Source organism: Triticum urartu, chromosome 6A, assembly GCF_056163025.1.
Source record: "Triticum urartu cultivar PI428250 chromosome 6A, HENAU_Tu73, whole genome shotgun sequence".
NCBI classification, from domain to species: Eukaryota; Viridiplantae; Streptophyta; class Magnoliopsida; order Poales; family Poaceae; genus Triticum; species Triticum urartu.
Window position 1 is genome coordinate 593,596,458 of NC_141878.1, and position 23,789 is coordinate 593,620,246.

Consider the following 23,789-nt stretch of genomic DNA (forward strand, 5'->3'; position numbering starts at 1 on the left):
GATTGGTTTCGACACAGCGAACAAGTTCAGAGTTTCACATTGCCACAGAAAGAAGTTCAGAGATGCGCTTGATTTTGTACTAGTGCAGGGGCTCAGACTTGTCAAGCATGATGGAGATATTCTTTCTTCTTACCATAATAAATCATACCTGTTTTTGCTGACTGGAGAACATCAATAATTTCCTGGCCGACAGGGATTAGAGACTTGTACTGGCTACTACCTAGCAATGGGCCAACCAATCAATGTTTCTGTTGACTGGAACAGCACATCATCGCTTTACTGTCTTAATCATAAGAGAGGCAAGTGGTGAGCGGTACACCACACGGGGAGCCCACAGAGACTTGTTGACTTGCATACTCGGCAACTACCAATGGAAGTCTTGGGTCAGCAGAGCAAATCAGTGACATCTCCAGAATCACAAAACATTGCTCCCAACGAGTCCGGGCACGCAACCCGGGGATCACCGGCCATCCTTTTTCCGGTGATCGGCATGATCTTCTCCGTCGGCAGCTCAGGACCATAAGGTGCGACCTTGTGATTTTGCTCTAATCTTCTACTAGTTCTTCCCCAGTTTCTTGGCGGCTTATCATGATTCATGAGCCAAGAGAATCAACTGATTATTCTTAATTGTAGACTCTGGTTCCTCCCAAGCGGCATGGGTCCTGCCAATCTCTTCATCCTTGTACTTACAACTACGGCGCCATTACTCTCCACCTCGCAGCCCTTTAACTATTCCATGGCCAAACCTTCGATGGTGTGGATCAACAACGCCTCCTCCTCCTACTATGATATGCCCACCGTGGACCCAGCTGTCACCAGTTTTGTACCACAAGGAGCTAATTCTAGCTCCAGGTTCGCCTTTGCCGCGGGGTTCGTTTGTGCCTCCCCCCCGTGTGCGACGTGTCCCTCTTTGCTGTTTCTGTTGTCAGCTATGCAAGGAACCGGCTTTTTCTGGAGCAGGTTGTCTGGTCTGCCAACCGGGATCACCCTGTCAGGGAGAATGCCACCCTTGAGTTTACCTCGCACGGAAATTTAGTCCTCCGTGATGTTGATGGTAGCCACGTCTGGTCGAGCAGCACCTCAGGTCAGTCTGTAGCAGGCATGGTGATCAGCGGGATTGGAAATCTGATGTTGTTTGACAAGAAAAATGCGACAGTGTGGCAGTCATTTGATCATCCTACCGATACATTGATCCGTGGGCAGTCACTTCTAGAAGGTATGAAGCTCATAACAAGTGCCTCTGCAACAAATACGACTAAGAATCAGTTCTATATCACAGTACTCCCACACGGATTATATGCTTATGTTGAATCCACACCACCACAACTCTACTTTTCATTCTATTACTCGGCGGCCGATCACAGGAAGGAAAATGATTTAACAAGGGTTACATTCATGAACGGGAGCCTCACGATCTTTGTGCAGTCAGATAGGTTTGGTGGTATCTCATTGCCAGCAAGTGAATCCAACCAATACATGAAACTAGAGTCAAATGGACACTTGAGGTTGTACGACTGGGATGACAGATCTATTTTGTATGAAGTAATGCAGATAGATGATTGTGATGACCCAACAGTTTGTGGGGAGTATGGCATATGCATCGGGGCCCAATGCATTTGTCCGTATGAGAACACTTTCTTCAAGGCGGTGGACGAACGACGGCCCCATCTTGGTTGCACACCGTTAACTCCAATCTCTTGTCAAGAAAAACAACGGCATCGACTATTGGCCCTTCCCTCCATTTCTTACTTTGATAAGAACTACACGGTAGTGAACGCCAAAAGCATGGCTCATTGTAAGAAAGCCTGCTTGAAGAGCTGCTCCTGTAGGGCCATTATCTTCAGTTATTACCACAATGATTCCTATGGAGAATGTGTGTGGGTGACAAAGGTCTTCTCCTTGCAATCAATGAAGCATGAGGATGTTGGCTACAACTCTACTGCTTACCTCAAGGTGCAAATTGATGAAAACAAAACGAAGGTGATGTTAGGAGCTACACTTGGAGCTATTGGTGCTCTTTTATTACTTGTCACTGGTATATGTCTTTGTCTAAAGAGGATGGGGAAATATGAAGAGAAAGATGAATTTGATTTTGATCAATTGCCTGGAATGCTGACAAGGTTTTCTTTCGAAAAGCTGAGCGAATGCACTGAAGGGTTCAGTAAGAAGCTAGGAGACGGTGGGTTTGGTTCAGTTTTTCAAGGGGAATTAGGTGAAGAGAAAGTTGCGGTGAAACGTTTGGAAGGTGCCAGACAAGGCAAGAAAGAGTTCTTGGCAGAAGTAGAGACTATTGGCAGCATAGAACATATCAATCTTGTCAGGTTGATTGGGTTCTGCGCAGAGAAATCTGAGAGGCTTCTAGTGTATGAATATATGTCAAGAGGGTCGCTTGATAGGTGGATCTATTACCACCATAACAATGCCCCTCTTGATTGGTGCACCCGGTGGAGGATCATTCTGGGTATTGCCAAAGGCCTATGTTATCTTCATGAGGAGTGCAGGCATATAATTGCTCATTTGGACATCAAACCACAAAACATTCTCTTGGATGGCAAATTCAATGCTAAAGTGGCTGATTTTGGGCTTTGTAAGTTAATAAATAGGGATCAAAGTAAGGTAATGACTATGATGAGAGGAACACCTGGATATCTGGCACCTGAGTGGTTAACTTCGCGAATCACTGAAAAAGTTGACGTCTACAGCTTTGGAGTTGTTCTCATGGAAATAGTAAGTGGAAGAAAAAATATTGACAGCTCTCAGCCTGAGGAGGATGTTCAGCTCATAAATATGTTACGAGAAAAAGCCCAAAACAACCATTTGATTGATCTGATTGACAAGCATGGTGAGGATATGGTCTCACACAAGGAGGAAGTGATTCAAATGATGAAACTCGCAATATGGTGCCTGCAACAAGACAGCATTCGAAGGCCTTCAATGTCAGCCGTGATCAAAGCATTGGAAGGTGCAATTAGCATAGAAACTTTCGATGCAAATTCAGTCATGCCTGTTCAAGATAATCCATCCACATATTCAGTTACATCCCAGACATCGATGCTATCTGGCCCAAGGTGAAACAGATGGTTAATGAGCAGAAGAAATAACTCATGCAATTTGTCTTTTGTAGCATACCATATTTGTACTTTGGAAAGTATATGTTTCTAATGATTGTTCATTGAAGTTGTATGGTTGTGTACCTTTAAAGCACGAAATCTAGTTCTCCATGAAGAGCGCAATGACAGTTCGTTCTTGACTGGGCCTCCCTAGGAGGCAGAGACGCCATGAGAAAGAACCTTTTGGCCCGGGGTTCTAAGGCCCTACTGATTCAAATCAAACAGAAAAAAAAATATACAAAAGGTTAGGACTCGGGACTAGGTAAAAGCAAGAAAAACTGCTTAGATATTCAGGAGGGCACATTGAACCTTACTCATGCAACCCTCCTCTTCTGCGACCCATGTTATACAGTGCGGCAATATAACATCTAACTTCTGAAGGAAAATTGGCTACTACTACGTTTTTTATTATTCTGGTGGACTGAATCGATGAGTTCCATGATTTTTCTAAGAAGGGAAGGGACTGCTTGCGAGACCATTCAGGTGATAATGGAGGTGATCCAGGAAGTAGTGTTAATAGCAAGCTCAAGTACCCCTAATCTTGTCATACATAGGAAAAACGTTCAATACATGCACTGAAATAAACTTCATTAGTAGAGAGCAGAATAAACAACTCACCTTCACAAGACAAAATACTACAAACTGTGCTGTTTTTGATTTCGCCTAATCTTGTCATACCCCTAATTTTTCTACTTCAGATGACTGAACTGAAAACAGATATGCCCCCATCGCCAATTAAGCTCTCTACAGACATTACAGTTCTCCTTAACTGAATCTAGTGTATCTAAAATAGACAACCGGATAAACAGAAGCTCCATGAAAATAGACGTGAAAATAACAACAGCAACACCAGAAGTACAGAGCTCACACTATCGATCCATCCATGAGCAGAAGTACTCAAAATCCATTTGTTAAACCTCTGTTACCGCAGAATCCATTCACCTGCATACATGCTAATGCACATTATGATCCTCCTTGACTGAATGAATATAGCGTATCTCAAATAGAGAACCAGGATAAACAGACGCTCCATCATAACTAGACAAGAAAATAATAGTAGCAGGAGTGAAAGCACGGAGCTCACATTATCAATCCATCCGCGGCTTGATGGATACGGTTAAGGTCCTGGATGCGAATGTTGCTAATTATCTATGATTCTTCATGTCTCCCTTCTATGATAATGTCACAGTCCGTCACGGTGCTTCCAGAACAAGTGTCTGACGATGAAGCATCTGTTCCTGAAGAAGGGGTTCAGTTAACTGAAGAAGGTTCAGAGAAGGAAGCTGTAAGTCAGCACCTGCTCTGTGTTCCATTAGAAACTCTGAACCTGAGCATATTCCTTCAAAAGGATGTGTTATACTAGATATTATAGTACGAAACTGAATGTTTCTATGCAATCTGTTTTGTTTGGCGGATTCAGGAGGTGTCACGACGGACACAAACGGACAACCTACACAAAGGGCGAGTCCCCTTGGAAACCAACCATGGTGCCAGGCCATTGGAAAACATGCAAAATACTGGTTTGCCCTACTTCATTCATGCGCAGTCAGGTTCAGTCATTCAGAGGTGCACGCGCACACCACACGCCCACACACGCATGCACCCACCCCCACACCCTCACACGCGCTCACACACACATTCATCCTCGACCCATTCTGTCGAGGCCGCTCATGAGGACCTCATAGTACCGTTCATCCTCACAGGCGCGGCGCGCTAGGCCGAAGAGCTTATCATGCAGCACGGAGTGCCTGCATTGCTGGCACGTTTCATCCTGCGGTTCACCACGGCAGTGCATCTGGCACTGCAGTGGCTTGGTAGTCCAGCGTGGCATGACGTGTAGCCTTGGTATCTCATGCACGCCCAGGTGGATCATTACCTGACAAAATTCAAAGCATGAAGGTGTTGAAGGGTGTATGCAATATGTCGCAGATAAAGGTAGGAGCAAAAGAATACTGCAGTAGCAATGGATGGAAGATAGTATTGATAGAGAATTTTTACCTTGACGGCATGGCAGCAGAGCAACCCCGTATGCTCAAACTGCTTGCACACGCACGTGAACACTTCGCCGTCTTCTCTAACATTGACCTCATATTCCACCCTAGACCACTTCTCCCTTGCTTCATTGCTGGGATGCCGTGCTATGTACCTCAGGTTGGGTATGACTGCCTCCACCACATAAGGTTCAGATTTGTGTATGGCTTGCACAAACAGTTCGTACACCGATCTTGTGTACACCTCGCTGGCATGCTTTTCGATCGGCAGATTTGTTCTCAGGACAATCTCACCCTGCATGGAAACAACAATTCATCCTAGCTTAGTCTCAGCTCATCATGAAGAAAATACTTTAATCTTATGAAGTTAAGCTTACTGTAGTAGTCCTCTTGTCCCGAAACCCCCAGTCTGGTTCTTGAACGGACCGCAATTCCACGTACTGTTGGATGAAAAGCTCCATTGAGCAATCCCGTGGAACATGTTGTCTCAGGAAGAGATAATATGAAGGGACTCTTTGGTTCAAAGAAATTCCAGAGAAATTTTGGAGGGTTTCATTTCTTAGAAGATTTTCCTGTAGGCTTTGTTTGGTATGTAGGATTAGAAACCATCGGAGCTATCCATATGGTCTCTTTGCATGCAATTCTACAAAAAAAAATTCACTGCTTTTGTGATAACTATGCCATGCACCTAATGTTGTAGAAAATTCCAAAAGAACAATCTAAGTGAGGATAAGGTGGTTTATGTTGGGGTCTGAGAAAGCAACTTGACATGCCAATCCTAAGCAACCAAACAATTTTGATTACAAAATCATGTGTTTTCTATTCCTATATAGGATTCAATATGCCATGTCATTCTAACCTGTGATTTTCCACTTCTTGTGTTTATAGAATCATGCGAACCAAATAAGCCCAAAATATTTTGTTAGATGTCGTCCACTTCTGAAACAGTCTACCAAAAGAAAAACAGATATCGCCAACCATGTGAATGTGGATATCTCCGGCATACCCACCTTTCTCTCAAATGAAATGCACCTTATAAGCTATACTTATAAGTATACTTTTAAGTAGGTTTTAGAGATGTTTAGAAAAAATAGTACTTTTGTTCAAGAAGAAGGAACATTAATACTCACAAGTATTTGTCCACAAATTTTAGTTGGTACATCTAATACATATACCCGTGAATTGTCATGGGAGTTCCTACCTTAAAGGGTTACTTATGCAGGATTAGGAATAGTTTGTTTCATTGAACATCAATGGCAGAGAACATTAAACCAAGTTGTGAAGGATTTTTTTGCGAGGGGTTAGAAAAACTCTTTTAGCTTCCATGCCCCAACACTCATATTTTGTCTTTCGCCCCCCCACCCCCAAGCTGATTATGTCTAGCTCCGCCATGTTGAACATCGTTCGTAGTAATTAGTAAACATGAGTTAGTACCTAACTCAAAATGTGCACGCTTTTGCATAGTTGAAATTGACCAGCGCTTCATCATGCATATTAGATGAGGACTCCGGCATTAGATTTTCTTTTTGTTCAACAAAGAAAACTTACTCAAAGTACATATTAATCAAACTGATGAAACTTGAAAGGAGTATATTAGCAAAAGAAACAAATAAATTATAATCCAAGAGAGAAAATTCTATTCAAAGAGAGACAAATTAATACATTAAAATACATTTTTTTCTCCAGGGACATCAAAATACCACTCATAATTCATATAAGCCATTGGATATGTCTGATAGAATTAAGAGAAACAATCGTTTTTATTGTAAACCACCCTGCACTCGAGATATTATATATAGGACTTCGGTGATAAACATGCATTACTACGTTGTCATCCCATGCATTTCTGGAAAACACCGCTGGACAAAATTCTTCCTTTCTAGGCGCCGACACTGATGGCAAGAACAATGGAATGGTGATTGGAGGTTGGCTTCAACTAGTACTTGTCGTTATGGTCCTGCCGCCATCGTCATAGCTATGCTCATGAGCGTGGCATGATGTCTTTAGCTCTAAGAAACCACCAATGTTGCACTGGAACACCACACAATCGCCCTTGATTAAGTCCTTTTGCGTCTCTCGAAGTCTTTCTAAAGTGGTCGTGGCTGCACAATTGTGCTTCTTCTTCCCCCCCGCAATTTTTTTTTTGCTTCCTCATCTCCTTCACCGTTGTTTAAGATATCCATTATATATGGCCGGATTCATGTATGATTATACACAACGTTACTAGCCTAGTTGAGGAAGCTCAGTTGGTATTGTGCTTGCATCTGATGTTTTTTGTATCTTTCCAGGTAGCGCATTTGGAGATAGAAGGCGATGTAGTAGGAGTAGGATATGGCGGCGGCAGAGAATGCGAGTTGTGGTACAACACAGAGGTTGTGCAAAATTACATTCGATTATATCCAGGTCATGTATATATGTGCCTATACGGTTATCACTGTGTAGGGATAAGGCCTACCGCTCATATAATCTCAATTATTTTAAGATAACAAGTGTTTGGACAGAAAAACATCACCCTTTACAAGCTTTTAAGGGTGCTTGTGTATGGAAGCAAATGTCAAGATTGCATCTTAATTTGATACAAGATGAAGAATCATTGATCAATTTCTTCTTTTCTCGCTCTTGCTTCTGTATATAACGCCATGGCCTTATCCATGACCTTGGAATCCAGTAAAAGCCGCGTTCTTTTCTTGCTGCAAGGATGAGTAGACATGTACTCCTTGAACGATGATGAATTCCCACCGAGCTCTCCGAGCTTCTCATGGACCTTAGGGGCTATGCGTGGATCGAAACCAGCGGCAGCGAGCAGCAGGATTCCAATGTGATCTGCCTCTATCTCCATCCTACATAGCATTTATATGTAGGTAACATTAGCTAGCTTGTACAAGATCATGCATGAAGAACAACATTTCAAAGGAAGTTAATAATATATAATCCTAAATCAACAGGCTGCATGATACATACTTTCGTGAGAAGGGCAGGCTGAGGAGGTATTTGGCGAGCTTATCAATCATCTTTGGCTCATCGATAAAGATGCCAAGGAAAACCGTGAGCATGAGAATCCACATGTTCTTGGTGAGCCCCTCTGCGGTGTGCCTTGCAATGGCGTGCGCAACCTACAGTTACAAGAGAATCCGCCGGCCGATACGAGGCGATACAAACAACCACCCAATGTGAGGTACTCCGTCTCACAATATAAGATGTTTTTGCAAGCTAACGTACGTACCTCGTGCCCTAGCACCGTGGCGATCTCAGCGTCGGTGTTGAACTTGTCGAGCAGCCCGGTGTAGACTATGATCTTGCCACCGGGCGCGCACATGGCGTTCACCTGCTTATTGTTGACGACGATCACCTCCCACTTGAACCCGTCGAGGTGGTTGGTCGTCGGCTGCCTCGGTGTTCCCCAAAGAGTATGAGCCTTCTTCTTGGAGCTCGGCGCCGCGTCGCCGACCCATATTTCGCCGTCAAGGAGCTTATTGTCATCGTGGACGGCGAGGCTGCGTCCGGCGGCGCGGATGATCTCGGAGGCGATGCCGTGGACACGGACAAAAGCAGGGTGGGACGGAGGGAGGACCTTGTCGCCCAGCTTCTTCTTCTCCCCGGTGAAGATCCAGTCGCCGAGCTTGAGCTCTCCCGAGTGCGTGAGGACGACGAAGTGGCGGCGGTTGGTGTAGGGCACGGTCTCGAAGGTGCCGTAGCAGATGGTGACCGCGCCGCCGACGATGATGACGACCCCCGCGAAGACTATCTGGGATTTCACGTCGCTGGAACTTCTTGGCCGGCTGGAGGAGTAGTGCCGTGGGCGTGGGAGTGGGACCGCTGGCGCATGCGGCGACGACGGCGGTGGTCGACGGACGAGAGAGTCACGTTGGAAGAGGCGGCCAAGGCGGGGCGGCGATCGCAGGGCCTCGTGAGATCGCCGCGTCGACGGCGCGTGGTAGCAGCGCGGGCGCGGGGCGGTCGACGACGGCAGTGGAAGAGGCGTTCGGATAGCGGGCTTGGACCGCAGTAGCCCGGACAGCGCGGGGCGGAGATTCCTGATCAAGGCGCTCATGTTGTCCAAGTTAGAATTGGTACGGTGGATCTTTTCGGGGCGCCGCTCGCCGGGATGCCTCTTGGATCCGTATATATCGTAATAATGTCGTCTACGTCGTGGCGCGGTCGACAGGTTGCCATGATTTATTAGGGCTGCGCCATACCTGTAGCCATGTCCGTCTCGGTCTTGTTATATGTTTTGTCCAATGTGGTACCACCTTCTTCTACAAGTACTGGAGTCTGAGGTTCATAGGGTCTCCTCCTCCTCCGATTCTAGTACGGAGTACTAGGGATGCAGGCAGATGGATTAATAAGCGTGCTAGGCTTAATTTCCATCTCATGGATGCGTGCGGGCTCGCGGACGCCGTCCGCCTGCATGCCAAATCTAGTACCAGCAGAGGGATTGAAATGTAATTGGTATATATAATGTGAGACTGAAACGTGAAATTGAAATTGAAATTTCTAGACCGCATCCATTTCAATTTCCAGTCCAGTTTCATGTACTGCATCCATTTCCATTAATGTGAGGCTGAAACATGCAATTGAAATGCCACTGTATATATAATGTGGGAATGAAATATAGAATTGGAATTGAAATTTCCGGACCGCGTCCATTTCAATTTCCAAACCAATTTCAGTTGCACATCCATTTCATCTTCCACATATTTTAATTAATGTGAGGCTGAAATATGAAAATTAATTTTCACGTCACGACTATCAATGTGAAACTGAAATGGCGAAAACTAAACAACTTCAAAATTCATCAACATTTTATGTTGTTTTAATGATCTCGTCGCCACGAATTCAAATATAAAATGAGATTGGAGATGGAATTTTGGTTTAGAAGATATGAGTGATTTACAATGTCACTGTGAAATAAAAGGGTTGCTTTTTGTATGGGAGACAAAGGATATAAAACATGCATGCACCATCCTTCTCTGCGCTCTCTCTTTCTCTTTCCTGACAAGATGGCAAAAAGCTCATATACATGCAAAGATCCCTAAAAAGTGTTGAACGATGGATGCTTTCCCTGTACATACATGCTCCGCTAGAAAATGTAAATTTTTCTTCAGCTTACCCTCCCTCCTCAGGCAGTTGAAGCAGACCCCCATCCTCTCTGCCGCAACCTCACGACACACTGAAGGGTCAGCGGCCTCCTGACGTTGTTTCTGAAGTTGCTGGCCACAGCGGCTACACGACATGGCCCTTCGCCAAGGCCGAGGGTTTCCCTGTTTGACATGCCAAATAGTGGTGGACCCCAAAATCAGCTATAGCGGACTATAGCAGGTTATTTGTACATAAGACCATTTAGCCGCACCCTATCGAAAAGGCTATAGCTCTATAGCCGGCTATTTAAAACTATGCGTGCAACCTTTAATGTCTTCTTCACACGCAAATGTAGCATTTGTGAGTGGTGTCCATGATGTATGGACATGCTCTAAGAAAAATACACACGACAAAAGTTTCACCTGATCAATTCTTATTGTTAGTGGAGTGATGATGCTATGTGAAGTGTTCAAATGACTATTCAATTTAGAGGTTTGTTCCTGCTAACGAAATGTATTGTTTATGGATATTCATTTGATTAGTTCACGAGTAAATGTTTAAGTATAGATGTACAACACTAACATGGTCATGTGCTCAAACTGAATCGTATTTGTTTTGTGTGATCTTTTCAGCACATGAAGCTCGATGAGCAAGAAGCACTATAACCGGAGGTAGATTTTTTATAGCAATGGTTGTTCAATGGTGATCATTTCAGTCCATTTCCAGTCTTGTTGGTCATGTACTAGAAACGATCCTATCATGCAACGTATGACTGGATATGTATTTGTGTCTCTTGTGTATGCCCAGGATGCTCCATATTGACAAGTACTCAGATTGTGTGCATGGGATGTCCCTGTTTGACATGTACCCAAACTAGTTGGTTGCCCGTGCGTTGCCACGGAATAACACAAAATATAGTGAGAAATAATTGCTTGAAATGACAAATGTTCGTCGAACATGATGTCATGTAATATCCATTCATACTTGAGAACATGATTCTATCTCATGCTCTAAAAAACAGAGGAGGCATCATGATTCGGTCTGAGAAGGCATGTCTGATGCTCTAAACTAAATGTCGCATGATTTTATCAATATCACGAGGATCATTGTCCTCGTATGTCGGCCCTTGTGTATGGACACATGTTTATGTAGGTCACATCCCTCCTTCACATGCATTGTATATAATACTCTCTCTCCTCATCTCTGGTGTATATCACTTGATATGTAATACTCTCCCCCCGCCACCACCCATCTGTGGCAGGAGCATCGCGGCCACATCAAGCCAAATGGCGACAACGATTTCCTAGTTTTCTTTCTTAAAATTGATTTCTACATAACGCTAATTGTACCTCCACCACAAACAACCCTTTAATAATAAAGATATATAATCATAGTTTATATTTCTTAAACTTGGTTATTTGTTTTGTGGTGATTTGGCTTTGTGAAAATAGAAATCAGAGGGATATAGTACATTCATGGTGGAATAAATCACCTGCAAATACCAAAACCCTGTTTCTACTCATTATTTTCCGTTCTCCTTTTTATAGTGTGGCCATGTGGTGAGTAAAAAACATGCATCAAGCGCTAGAAATATATTTATACGTCATACGCATACATATTATATGACAAAGATGCGGTAAGTATAAACTAAATTGACTATACAAAGAATGAGCTGATGATTGTCGTCCACAGACCAACATCACACTTCACGTATGGATTTTGCTTGTATGGATCTTCATTTAATTATTTATATGTGAAATCTCAGTGATAAGACGGCTAAATACACCAGCAATCCGTGGACCCATAATAAGATCAAGAGATATCCAACGGTTAATCCGAAAACAATAGATCTCTTGATATGGATGTTCTATGTAATGAAATTCTCTCGAGAAAGTACTCCACTGGTCATTCAAATTCTTTATAGGGAAAGCATTTCACAAGGAAAACTGCAGCAAAGTAAAGGATGCTCATAACAGTTTAATCAGTGTCGCTTATAAGAGATGCACTGCAGCAGTAGAAGAATGGCGTATGATCATATAAAAATGGAATGACATTCCCTGGAATATCTATTCAGGTTAACAAAATAAAGAACCTTTGTGTACAATTCGAAGCAAATATTACGAGCTGAAATCTTCCATGCGTCCAACTTGTACCACCGGCGCTCTTGCACTCTCGATCTCTCACACAAACTCTTTCTACACCTATAAAATCTGTAAAAGAAAAACAACATTACCAACATTAACATGATGTAGAATTTGTAAGGACATGAAGCAAAACAGCAGGATATAGAGTAACATGGTCTCTTCTGTTAGGAAAAGGATCTTCTGTTAGTAATAGACTTTGTAAATATTAACCCCTCATCATGTAATGTCAAATTATGTTTTAAAAAGCGGGACAAGATGATACATTGCATAAATCAAACTGAAACCGAAATGAAACATTGCCATCTACAGATCTACTGAAATATTAGTAATCATTTCTGGAAACAGAGAATGGCATTTGTAGTCCACGGAACAAGAGAATCTATAAATAAAGGCAATAGTCTATTGACTTGTTATTCTACTACAAATGAAAATGCAAATGCTCATGTTGTTTAAGACTGCATCCAAATGAATGTCAAATCCTCACGTCACTCTTTCAACACCACATATATTTTTGAGCCGCACTACACATTCCTTTGATATTCCTCATCCAGTCCAGGAGCTTTTTTGCGAAAAAGCCCTTAGATTTTTTTTAGATGGAACACACGTATTCCATTTAAATCACAGCTGAAACGCCGGTTACATCACGGGTTACATCCACCGGATAGCTATGAAACCACTCACGTCGCTCACCTTGAGCTAGCCCAGCACCCATAGTGACCAACATGTGTGCTAGCATGTTACATTCTCGGGGCACGTACAACACTTGTGCGTGAATAAACTGGGTCCCTAGCTTATCTTTGATTTGTGTGAATAAATTACCGAGAGGAGCCAGATCAAGTAGTGATACAAAGCACCCAAACATATATATAACAGAAAAAGGCGAACATGTCCTACGGAACCGACCAACCCCTTCATCCAGTGCAGGCTTCCTTATCAAACGCCCAACCTTGAACAAGACAAGGCATCGATTCCTCCTACGTCTCAAACTGTCTCTGACTCCACACATCGTGTTTCTTCTTCTCTTAAGCTTCACCAAATCTCCATCACGACTCTTTTTTATGGTAGCATCATGACTCTCGACATCACAAAGGTACACATGATCGAGCATTAAGATTGTCATAATGATATGGTTAGTGAGATAATGGAAGTGTGATGACCAGGGCTACAATCGGTTTCATATGATGGTCATGCACTAAGCGCCCCAGGTTAAAACATGGATAATGAAGCGTTGGACATCTAACGACAACATCTGTCATCATTGATTGGAAGCGTTGACCATGAATCTGTTGGGGAACGTAGTAATTTCAAAAAATTTCCTACGCACACGCAAGATCATGGTGATGCATAGCAACGAGAGGGGAGAGTGTGATCTACGTACCCTTGTAGATCGACAACGGAAGCGTTTGGTTGATGTAGTCGTACGTCTCCACAGCCCGACCGATCAAGCACCGAAACTACGGCACCTCCGAGTTCTAGCACACGTTCAGCTCGATGACGATCCCCGGACTCCGATCCAGCAAAGTGTCAGGGAAGAGTTCCGTCAGCACGACGGCGTGGTGACGATCTTGATGTAATACTGTCGCAGGGCTTCGCCTAAGCACCGCTACAATATTATCGAGGACTATGGTGGCAGGGGGCGCCGCACACGGCTAAGAATATGATCACGTGGATCAACTTTTCCCTCTGGGGTGCCCCTGCTTCCGTGTATAAAGGCTCAAGGGGGGGGGGGGGTGCGGCCGGCCTAGGAGAGGCGCGCCAGGAGGAGTCCTACTCCCTCCGGGAGTAGGATTCCCCCCCCCCCCCAATCCTAGTTGGAATAGGATTCGCGGAGGGGGGAAAAGAGAAAGGGGGGCCGCCCCCCTCTCCTTGTCCTATTCGGACCAAGGGAGGGGAGGGGAGCGCGGCCCATCTCAGGCTGCCTCTTCTCTTTTCCACTAAGGCCCACTAAGGCCCATATAGCTCCCGGGGGTTCCGGTAACCTCCCGGTACTCCGGTAAAATCCCGATTTCACCCGGAACACTTCCGATATCCAAACATAGGCTTCCAATATATCAATCTTTATGTCTCAACCATTTCGAGACTCCTCGTCATGTCCGTGATCACATCCGGGACTCCGAACAACCTTCGGTACATCAAAACGTATAAACTCATAATATAACTGTCATCGAAACCTTAAGCGTGCGGACCCTACGGGTTCGAGAACAATGTAGACATGACCGAGACATGTCTCCGATCAATAACCAATAGCGGGACCTGGATGCCCATATTGGCTCCTACATATTCTATGAAGATCTTTATCGGTCAGACCGCATAACAACATACGTTGTTCCCTTTGTCATCGGTATGTTACTTGCCCGAGATTCGATCGTCGGTATCCAATACCTAGTTCAATCTCGTTACCGACAAGTCTCTTTACTCGTTTCGTAATACATCATCCCGCAACTAACTCATTAGTTGCAATGCTTGCAAGGCTTAAGTGATGTGCATTACCGAGAGGGCCCAGAGATACCTCTCCGATGATCGGAGTGACAAATCCTAATCTCGAAATACGTCAACCCAACATGTACCTTTGGAGACACCTGTAGAGCACCTTTATAATCACCCAGTTACGTTGTGACATTTGGTAGCACACAAAGTGTTCCTCCGGCACACGGGAGTTACATAATCTCATAGTCATAGGAACATGTATAAGTCATGAAGAAAGCAATAGCAACATACTAAATGATCGGGTGCTAAGCTAATGGAATGGGTCATGTCAATCAGATCATTCAACTAATGATGTGATCCCGTTAATCAAATAACAACTCTTTGACCATGGTCAGGAAACATAACCATCTTTGATTAACGAGCTAGTCAAGTAGAGGCATACTAGTGACACTCTGTTTGTCTATGTATTCACACATGTATTATGTTTCTGGTTAATACAATTCTAGCATGAATAATAAACTTTTATCATGATATAAGGAAATAAATAATAACTTTATTATTGCCTCTAGGGCATATTTCCTTCAGAATCCTAGATGAATCAAAGATGGAAGCCATGTGTGGTGCCTACCTTCAATGATTAAACCATGTTAGGTTCTTCCCATCATTGTTACTCAAACTAAATTAATTCACGTAGAACTAAAGTCAGACCTATTTTTTGTATGACCTAGCGATGGATGGTGATGACACTAAGGCTGCCTTTTTTGCATTGTACAAAAATCGTATGTGATTTGCATCGCTCTTCTTATGCTTACTTATTGCAATCATCTCAAGTATAATTATCTGTAATCATCTCACTTTTTCTTCCATACAAAAGGGCCATCATTGTGTACAATCTGACATGTTACGCTTGCAATTGATGCAGGCTAATAATATACTTTTTCAATCTTATTTTTCCTACAGGAAACAGGTTGAAGCTTACCCAAGAGGCAACATAAGAAGATGAAAAAGTAGAAAAGAAATTTCAAGGATGTCAAGAAGTCAGCTCGGTTGTACAGGAGCAAAGGATAAGTGCCAAATGCCTCCAAAGGGAGGTTAACATTCTAAATAACTTCAGAAACCAACTCTTCCACCCAGCCAAAAAGAAACTCTTCCAGATCCATCTCTTTGGCCTAAAAAGATCTCCACTTATTTCTTTCCAAATTTGCCACACTGCATAAGACGCAAGGGAGATCTCCTTGTTGTACTTATCTCCATCTACCAAGTTCTTGCTTAATATATCTGAATCTTGCTACTATGTTAGCACTTATAGGTAGAGGTTTGTGGATTTTTGGCCCCCGTCATCTCCAAGTGCCACTCCTTTGTTCCTTGTAGCCCTACCTCAAGCAATCCAAAAAACAAACTTTACCCCTTAAATATATAATCCTAGCTATCAGGTAAGTTACCTCTGCGTTCTTTCCAGAAACTTTAATCGTCTAGTTCATTTTTTAGAAGTCGATTATTACATGTCTTATGACCAAAATACTTTAATTGGAATTTTTAGCATCTTGTGATATCCCTGAAACTGAATGCTTTTGCTCTGGAGGACTGTACCTGAAGGGAATATGCCCTAGAGGCAATAATAAAGTTATTATTTATTTCCTTATATCATGATAAAAGTTTATTATTCATGCTAGAATTGTATTAACCGGAAACATAATACATGTGTGAATACATAGACAAACAGAGTGTCACTAGTATGCCTCTACTTGACTAGCTCGTTAATCAAAGATGGTTATGTTTCCTAACCATGGACAAAGAGTTGTTATTTGATTAACGGGATCACATTATTAGTTGAATGATCTGATTGACATGACCCATTCCATTAGCTTAGCACCCGATCGTTTAGTATGTTGCTATTGCTTTCTTCATAACTTATACATGTTCCTATGACTATGAGATTATGCAACTCCCGTTTGCCGGAGGAACACTTTGTGTGCTACCAAACGTCACAATGTAACTGGGTGAAATCGGGATTTTACCGGAGTACCGGGAGGTTACCGGAACCCCCCGGGAGATATATGGGCCTTAGTGGGCCTTAGTGGAAAAGAGAAGAGGCAGCCAGAGATGGGCCGCGCGCCCCTCCCCTCCCTTGGTCCGAATAGGACAAGGAGAGGGGGCCGGGACCCCTTCCTCTTCCCCCCCTCCGCGAATCCTATTCCAACTAGGATTGGGGGGGGGAATCCTACTCCCGGGGGGAGTAGGACTCCTCCCGGCGCGCCTCTCCTAGGCCGGCCGCAACCCCCCCTTGAGCCTTTATATACGGAGGCAGGGGCACCCCAGAGGAACACAAGTTGATCCACGTGATCATATTCTTAGCCGTGTGCGGAGCCCCCTGCCAACATAGTCCTCGATAATATTGTAGCGGTGCTTAGGAGAAGCCCTGCGACAGTAGTACATCAAGATCGTCACCACGCCGTCGTGCTGACGGAACTCCTCCCCGAAGATTTGCTGGATCGGAGCCCGGGGAGCGTCATCGAGCTGAACGTGTGCCAAGAACTTGGAGGTGCCGGAGTAACGGTGCTTGGATCGGTTGGACCGGGAAGACATACGACTACTTCCTCTATGTTGCGTCAACGCTTCCGCTTCGGTCTACGAGGGTACGTAGACAACACTCTCCCCTCTCGTTGCTATGCATCACCATGATCTTGCGTGTGCGTAGGATTTTTTTTGAAATTACTACGTTCCCCATCAGTGGCATCCGAGCCTAGGTTTTTATGGTTTGATGTTATATGCACGAGTAGAACACAAGTGAGTTGTGGGCGATATAAGTCATATTGCTTACCAGCATGTCATATTTTGGTTCAGCGGTATTGTTGGATGAAGCGGCCCGGACCGACATTACGCGTACGCTTACGCAAGACTGGTTCTACCGCCGTGCTTTGCACACAGGTGGCTGGCGGGTGTCAGTTTCTCCAACTTTAGTTGAACCGAGTGTGGCTACGCCCGGTCCTTGCGAGGTTAAAACAGCACCAACTTGACAAACTATCGTTGTGGTTTTGATGCGTAGGTAATATTGGTTCTTGCTTAAGCCCGTAGCAGCCACGTAAAACTTGCAACAACAAAGTAGAGGACGTCTAACTTGTTTTTGCAGGGCATGTTGTGATGTGATATGGTCAAAACGTGATGAGATATAAGTTGTTGTATGAGATGATCATGTTTTGTTGAAGTTATCGGCAACTAGCAAAAGCCTTATGGTTGTCTCTTTATTGCATAAGATGCAAGCGCCAAGTAATTGCTTTACTTTATCGCTATGCGATAGCAATAGTTGGCGAGATGACCATGTGACGACATATTGATATAGATCAAGATGATGGAGATCATGGTGTCATGCCGGTGACGATGGAAATCATGACGATGCTTTGGAGATGGAGATCAAAGGCACAAGATGATGATGGCCATATCATGTCACATATTTTGATTGCATGTGATGTTTATCTTTTATGCATCTTATCTTGCTTTGATTGACGGTAGCATTTTAAGATGATCTCTCACCAATTATCAAGAAGTGTTCTCCCTGAGTATGCACCGTTGCGAAAGTTCTTCATGCTGAGACACCATGTGATGATCGGGTGTGATAGGCTCTACGTTCAAATACAGCGGGTGCAAAACAGTTGCACACGTGGAATACTCAGGTTATACTTGACGAGCCAAGCATATACAGATATGGCCTCGGAACACGGAGACCGAAAGGTCGAGCGTGAATCATATAGTAGATATGATCAACATAGTGATGTCCACCAATGAAACTACTCCATCTCACGTGATGATCGGACATGGTTTAGTTGATTTGGATAACGTGATCACTTAGAGGATTAGAGGGATGTCTATCTAAGTGGGAGTTCTTAAAGTAATATGATTAATTGAACTTAAATTTATCATGAACTTAGTCCTGGTTGTATTTTGTAAATCATGTTGTAGATCAATAGCTCGCGTTGTTGCTTCCCTATGTTTATTTTGATATGTTCCTAGAAAAATTGTATTGAAAGATGTTAGTAGCAATGATGCGGATTGGATCCGTGATCTGAGGTTTATACTCATTGCTGCACAGAAGAATTATGTCCTTGATGCACCGCTAGGTGACAGACCTATTGCAGGAGCAGATGCAGACGTTATGAACGTTTGGCTAGCTCAATATGATGACTACTTGATAGTTTAGTGCACCATGCTTAATGGCTTAGAATCGGGACTTCAAAGACGTTTTGAACGTCATGGACCATATGAGATGTTCCAGGAGTTGAAGTTAATATTTCAAGCAAATACCCGAGTTGAGAAATATGAAGTCCCCAACAAGTTCTATAGCTAAAAGATGGAGGAGAATAACTCAAGCAGTGAGCATGTGCTCAGATTGTCTAGGTACTACAATCACTTGAATCATGTGGGAGTTAATCTTCCAGATAAAATAGTGATTGAAAGAATTCTCTAGTCACCATCACCAAGTTAGTAGAACTTCGTGATGAACTATAATATGCAAGGGATAACGGAAACAATTCCCAAGCTCTTCGTGATGCTGAAATCGACGAAGGTAGAAATCAAGAAAAACATCAAGTGTTGGTGGTTAACAAGACCACTAGTTTCAAGAAAATGGCAAAGGGAAGAAGGGGAACTTCAAGAAGAACAGCAAGCAAGTTGCTGCTCAAGTGAAGAAGCCCAAGTCTGGTCCTAAGCCTGAGACTAAGTGCTTCTACTGCAAAGGGACTGGTCACTGGAAGCAGAACTGCCCCAAGTATTTGGCGGATAAGAAGGATGGCAAAGTGAACAAAAGTATATTTGATATACACGTTATTGATGTGTACTTTACTAGTGTTTATAGCAACCCCTCAGTATTTGATACTGGATCAGTTGCTAATGGTAGTAACTCGAAACAGTAGTTGCAGAATAAACAGAGACTAGTTAAGGGTGAAGTGACGATGTGTGTTGGAAGTAGTTCCAAGATTGATATGATCATCATCGCACACTCCCCTATACTTTCGGGATTAGTGTTGAACCTAAATAAGTGTTATTTGGTTTTTGCATTGAGCATGAATATGATTTGATCATGTTTATTGAAATACGGTTATTCATTAAAGTCAGAGAATAATTGTTGTTCTGTTTACATGAATAAAACCTTCGATGGTCATACACCCAATGAAACAAGTTCGTTGGATCTCGATCGTAGTGATACACATATTCATAATTTTGAAACCAAAAGATGCAAAGTTAATAATGATAGTGCAACTTATTTGTGGCACTGCCGTTTAAGTCATATTGGTGTAAAGCGCATGAAGAAACTCCATGCTGATGGGCTTTTGGAATCACTTGATTATGAATCACTTGATGCTTGCGAACCCTGCCTTATGGGCAAGATGACTAAAACGCCGTTCTCCGGAACAATGAAGCAAGCAACAGATTTGTGGGAAATCATACATACTGATGTATGTGGTCCGATGAATATTAAGGCTTGTAGCAGGTATCATTATTTTCTGACCTTCACAGATGATTTGAGCAGATATGGGGATATCTACTTGATGAAACATAAGTCTGAAACATTTGAACAGTTCAAAGAATTTCAGAGTGAAGTGGAAAATCATCGTGACAAGAAAATAAAAGTTTCTATGATATGATCGCAGAGGTAAAATATTTGAGTTACGAGTTTGGCCTTCAATTAAAACAATGTGAAATAGTTTCACTACTCACGCCACCTGGAACACCATAGTGTAATGGTGTGCCCGAACGTCATAACCGTACTTTATTAGATATAATGCGATCTATGATGTCTCTTACTGATCTACCACTATCATTTTGGGGTTATGCATTAGAGACAGCTGCATTCACGTTAAATAGGGCACCATCTAAATCCGTTGAGACGACACCGTGTGAACTATGGTTTGGCAAGAAACCTAAGCTGTCGTTTCTTAAAGTTTGGAGTTGCGATGCTTATGTGAAAAAGTTTCATCTCGATAAGCTCAAACTCAAATCGGAGAAATATGTCTTCAAAGGATACCCAAAGGAGACAGTTAGGTACACCTTCTATCACAGATCCGAAGGCAAGACATTCGTTGCTAAGAATGGATCCTTTCTAGAGAAGGAGTTTCTCTCGAAAGAAGTGAGTGGGAGGAAAGTAGAAAACTTGATAAGGTAATTGTACCTTCTCCCTTATTGGAAAATAGTTCATCACAGAAATCTGTTCCTGTGACTACTACACCAATTAGTGAGGAAGCTAATGATGATGATCATGTAACTTCAGATCAAGTTACTACCAAATCTCGTAGGTAAACCAGAGTGAGATCCGCACCTGAGTGGTACGGTAATCCTATTCTGGAGGTCATGTTACTTGACCATGACGAACCTACGAACTATGAGGAAGCGATGATGAGCCCAGATTCTGATAAATGGCTTGAGGCCATGAAATCTGAGATAGGATCCATGTATGAGAACAAAGTGTGGACTTTGGTGGACTTGCCCGAGGATCGGCAAGCCATTGATAATAAATGGATCTTCAAGAGGAAGACGGACACGGATAGTAGTGTTACTATCTACAAAGCTAGAATTGTCGCAAAAGGTTTTCGACAAGTTCAAAGTGTTGACTACGATGAGAGTTTCTCACTCGTATCTATGCTTAAGTCTATCCGAATCATGTTAGCAATTGCCGCATTTTATGAAATCTGGCAAATGGATAAACAAAACTGCATTCCTTAATGGATTTATTAAAGAAGAGTTGTATGTGATGCAACAAGATGGTTTTGTCAATCCTAAAGGTGCTAACAAAATATGCAAGCTCCAGCGATCCATTTATGGACTGGTGCAAGCATCTCGGAGTTGGAATATACGCTTTGATAAGTTGATCAAAGCATATAGTTTTATACAGACTTGCGGTGAAGTCTGTATTTACAAGAAAGTGAGTGGGAGCACTACAACATTTCTGATAAGTATATGTGAATGACATATTGTTGATCGGAAATAATGTAGAATTATTCTGCAAAGCATAAAGGAGTGTTTAAAAGGAGTTTTTCAAAGAAAGACCTCGGTGAAGCTGCTTACATATTGAGTATCAAGATCTATAGAGATAGATCAAGACGCTTGATAAGTTTTTTCAATGAGTACATACCTTGACAAGATTTTGAGGTAGTTCAAAATGGAACAGTCAAAGAAAAAGTTTCTTGCCCGTGTTACAAGGTGTGAAGTTGAGTAAGACTCAAAGCCCGACCACGGCAGAAGATAGAAAGAGAATGAAAGTCATTCCCTATGCCTCAGTCATAGGTTCTATAAAGTATGCCATGCTGTGTACCAGATCTATTGTATACCATACACTGTGTGAAAGATCGTGGATGTCGCCTGGGGGGGGTGAATAGGCGTTTTAAAATAATTACGGTTTAGGCTTGAACAAATGCGGAATAAACCTAGCGGTTAATTTGCCAAGCACAAAGCCTAAAACAACTAGGCTCACCTATGTGCACCAACAACTTATGCTAAGAAAGATAAGCAACTATGTGATAGCAAGATATCTGACAAGAAACAATATGGCTATCACAAAGTAAAGTGCATAAGTAAAAGGGGCTCGGGTAAGAGATAACCAAGGCACGCGGAGACGACGATGTATCCCGAAGTTCACACCCTTGCGGATGCTAATCTCCGTTTGGAGCGGTGTGGAGGCACAATGCTCCCCAAGAAGCCACTAGGGCCACTGTAATCTCCTCACGCTCTCGCACAATGCAAGATGCCGTGATTCCACTAAGGGACCCTTGAGGGCGGTCACCGAACCCGTACAAATGGCAACCCTTGGGGGCGGTCACCGAACCCGTACACTTTGGCAACCCTTGGGGGCGGTCACCGGTACCCGTCAAATTGCTCGGGGCGATCTCCACAACCTAATTGGAGACCCCGATGCTTACCCAGAGCTTTGCACCACAATGATTGAGCTCCGAACACCAACAACCGTCTAGGGCGCCCAAGCACCCAAGAGGAACAAGCTCAAGGGTACCAAGCACCCAAGAGTAATAAGCTTCTCAACTTGTAACTTCCACGTATCACGTGGAGAACTCAAACCGATGCACCAAATGCAATGGCAAGGGCACACGGAGTGCCCAAGTCCTTCTCTCTCAAATCCACCGAAGCAACTAATGCTAGGGAGGAAAATGAGAGGAAGAACAAGAAAGAGAACACCAAGAACTCCAAGATCTAGATCCAAGGGGTTCCCCTCACATAGAGGAGAAAGTGATTGGTGGAAATGTGGATCTAGATCTCCTCTCTCTTTTCCCTCAAAAACTAGCAAGAATCCATGGAGGTATTGAGAGTTAGCAAGCTCGAAGAAGGTCAACAATGGGGGAAGAACACGAGCTCAAAAGATAAGGTTCAAAGGGGAAGAAGACCCCCTTTTATAGGAGGGGGAAAATCCAACCGTTATCCCCCACTCAGCCCCGCAGAGAGCGGTACTACCGCGGAGGCAGGGCGGTACTACCGCTCATAAGCGGTACTACCGCTCCCCTTCAGCGGTACTGCCGCGCCAGAAGAAAAGGGGCTGGGGCTGGGACCCAGAGCGATACTACCGTGGAGGCAGGGCGGTACTACCGCTAATAAGCGGTACTACCGCCACTACTACCGCAGCAAGTGCCGCAAAACCCGACACGAGAAAAAGCGCACTCGAGTCGAGGCGGCAGGAGCACGGAGCCGCAACGGTACTACTGCTGAGACCATCAAGCGGTACTACCGCGGAGGCAAGGCGGTACTACCACTGCGGAGCGGTACTGCCGCTTGTGACTCCTCAGCGGTACTACCGCTGGGTACCACGGTACTACCAGTGGGACCCTGACAAAAACCACACTCAAGAAAATCAGAACTGCCATAACTTCTGCATATGAGCTCCGAATTGAGCAAACTCAAGCTTGTTGAAAACAAGACGACGAGTAGCATCAAAACAGCAACTGGTTATAGTAAGAAGAGGCAGGGGAGGAATGCCAACAAATAGAGGAGTGAAACCTCCAACCGAGAAGAACCGGCAAAACCTCCAACATCGAAAACATCAT

General features: G+C 43.6%; 3 protein-coding genes across 3 annotated transcripts; 1 reads left to right on the forward strand and 2 right to left on the reverse strand.

Moving 5' to 3' along the window:
• Positions 1 to 329: 329 nt before the first annotated feature.
• On the forward strand, positions 330 to 3,181 carry LOC125515529 (G-type lectin S-receptor-like serine/threonine-protein kinase SD2-5). Its single transcript, XM_087529151.1, has 2 exons — positions 330 to 524; positions 634 to 3,181. The coding sequence occupies exon 2, from the start codon at positions 1,102 to 1,104 to the stop codon at positions 3,070 to 3,072; it is 1,971 nt and encodes a 656-aa protein (XP_087385277.1). The 5' UTR covers positions 330 to 524; positions 634 to 1,101; the 3' UTR covers positions 3,073 to 3,181.
• A 1,568-nt stretch (positions 3,182 to 4,749) lies between these two features.
• On the reverse strand, positions 4,750 to 5,562 carry LOC147966909 (protein FAR1-RELATED SEQUENCE 12-like). The gene is made up of 3 exons (XM_087530975.1): positions 5,479 to 5,562; positions 5,109 to 5,396; positions 4,750 to 4,986 (listed from the first exon to the last, which is right to left on the reverse strand). Exons 1-3 carry the CDS (start codon positions 5,560 to 5,562, stop codon positions 4,750 to 4,752), a joined length of 609 nt encoding a protein of 202 aa, XP_087387101.1.
• Positions 5,563 to 7,691: 2,129 nt separating this feature from the next.
• Positions 7,692 to 9,152, reverse strand: LOC125517056 (mitochondrial metalloendopeptidase OMA1-like). Its single transcript, XM_048682275.2, has 3 exons — positions 8,325 to 9,152; positions 8,063 to 8,214; positions 7,692 to 7,941 (listed from the first exon to the last, which is right to left on the reverse strand). Exons 1-3 carry the CDS (start codon positions 9,150 to 9,152, stop codon positions 7,692 to 7,694), a joined length of 1,230 nt encoding a protein of 409 aa, XP_048538232.2.
• Between the last annotated feature and the right edge of the window lie 14,637 nt (positions 9,153 to 23,789).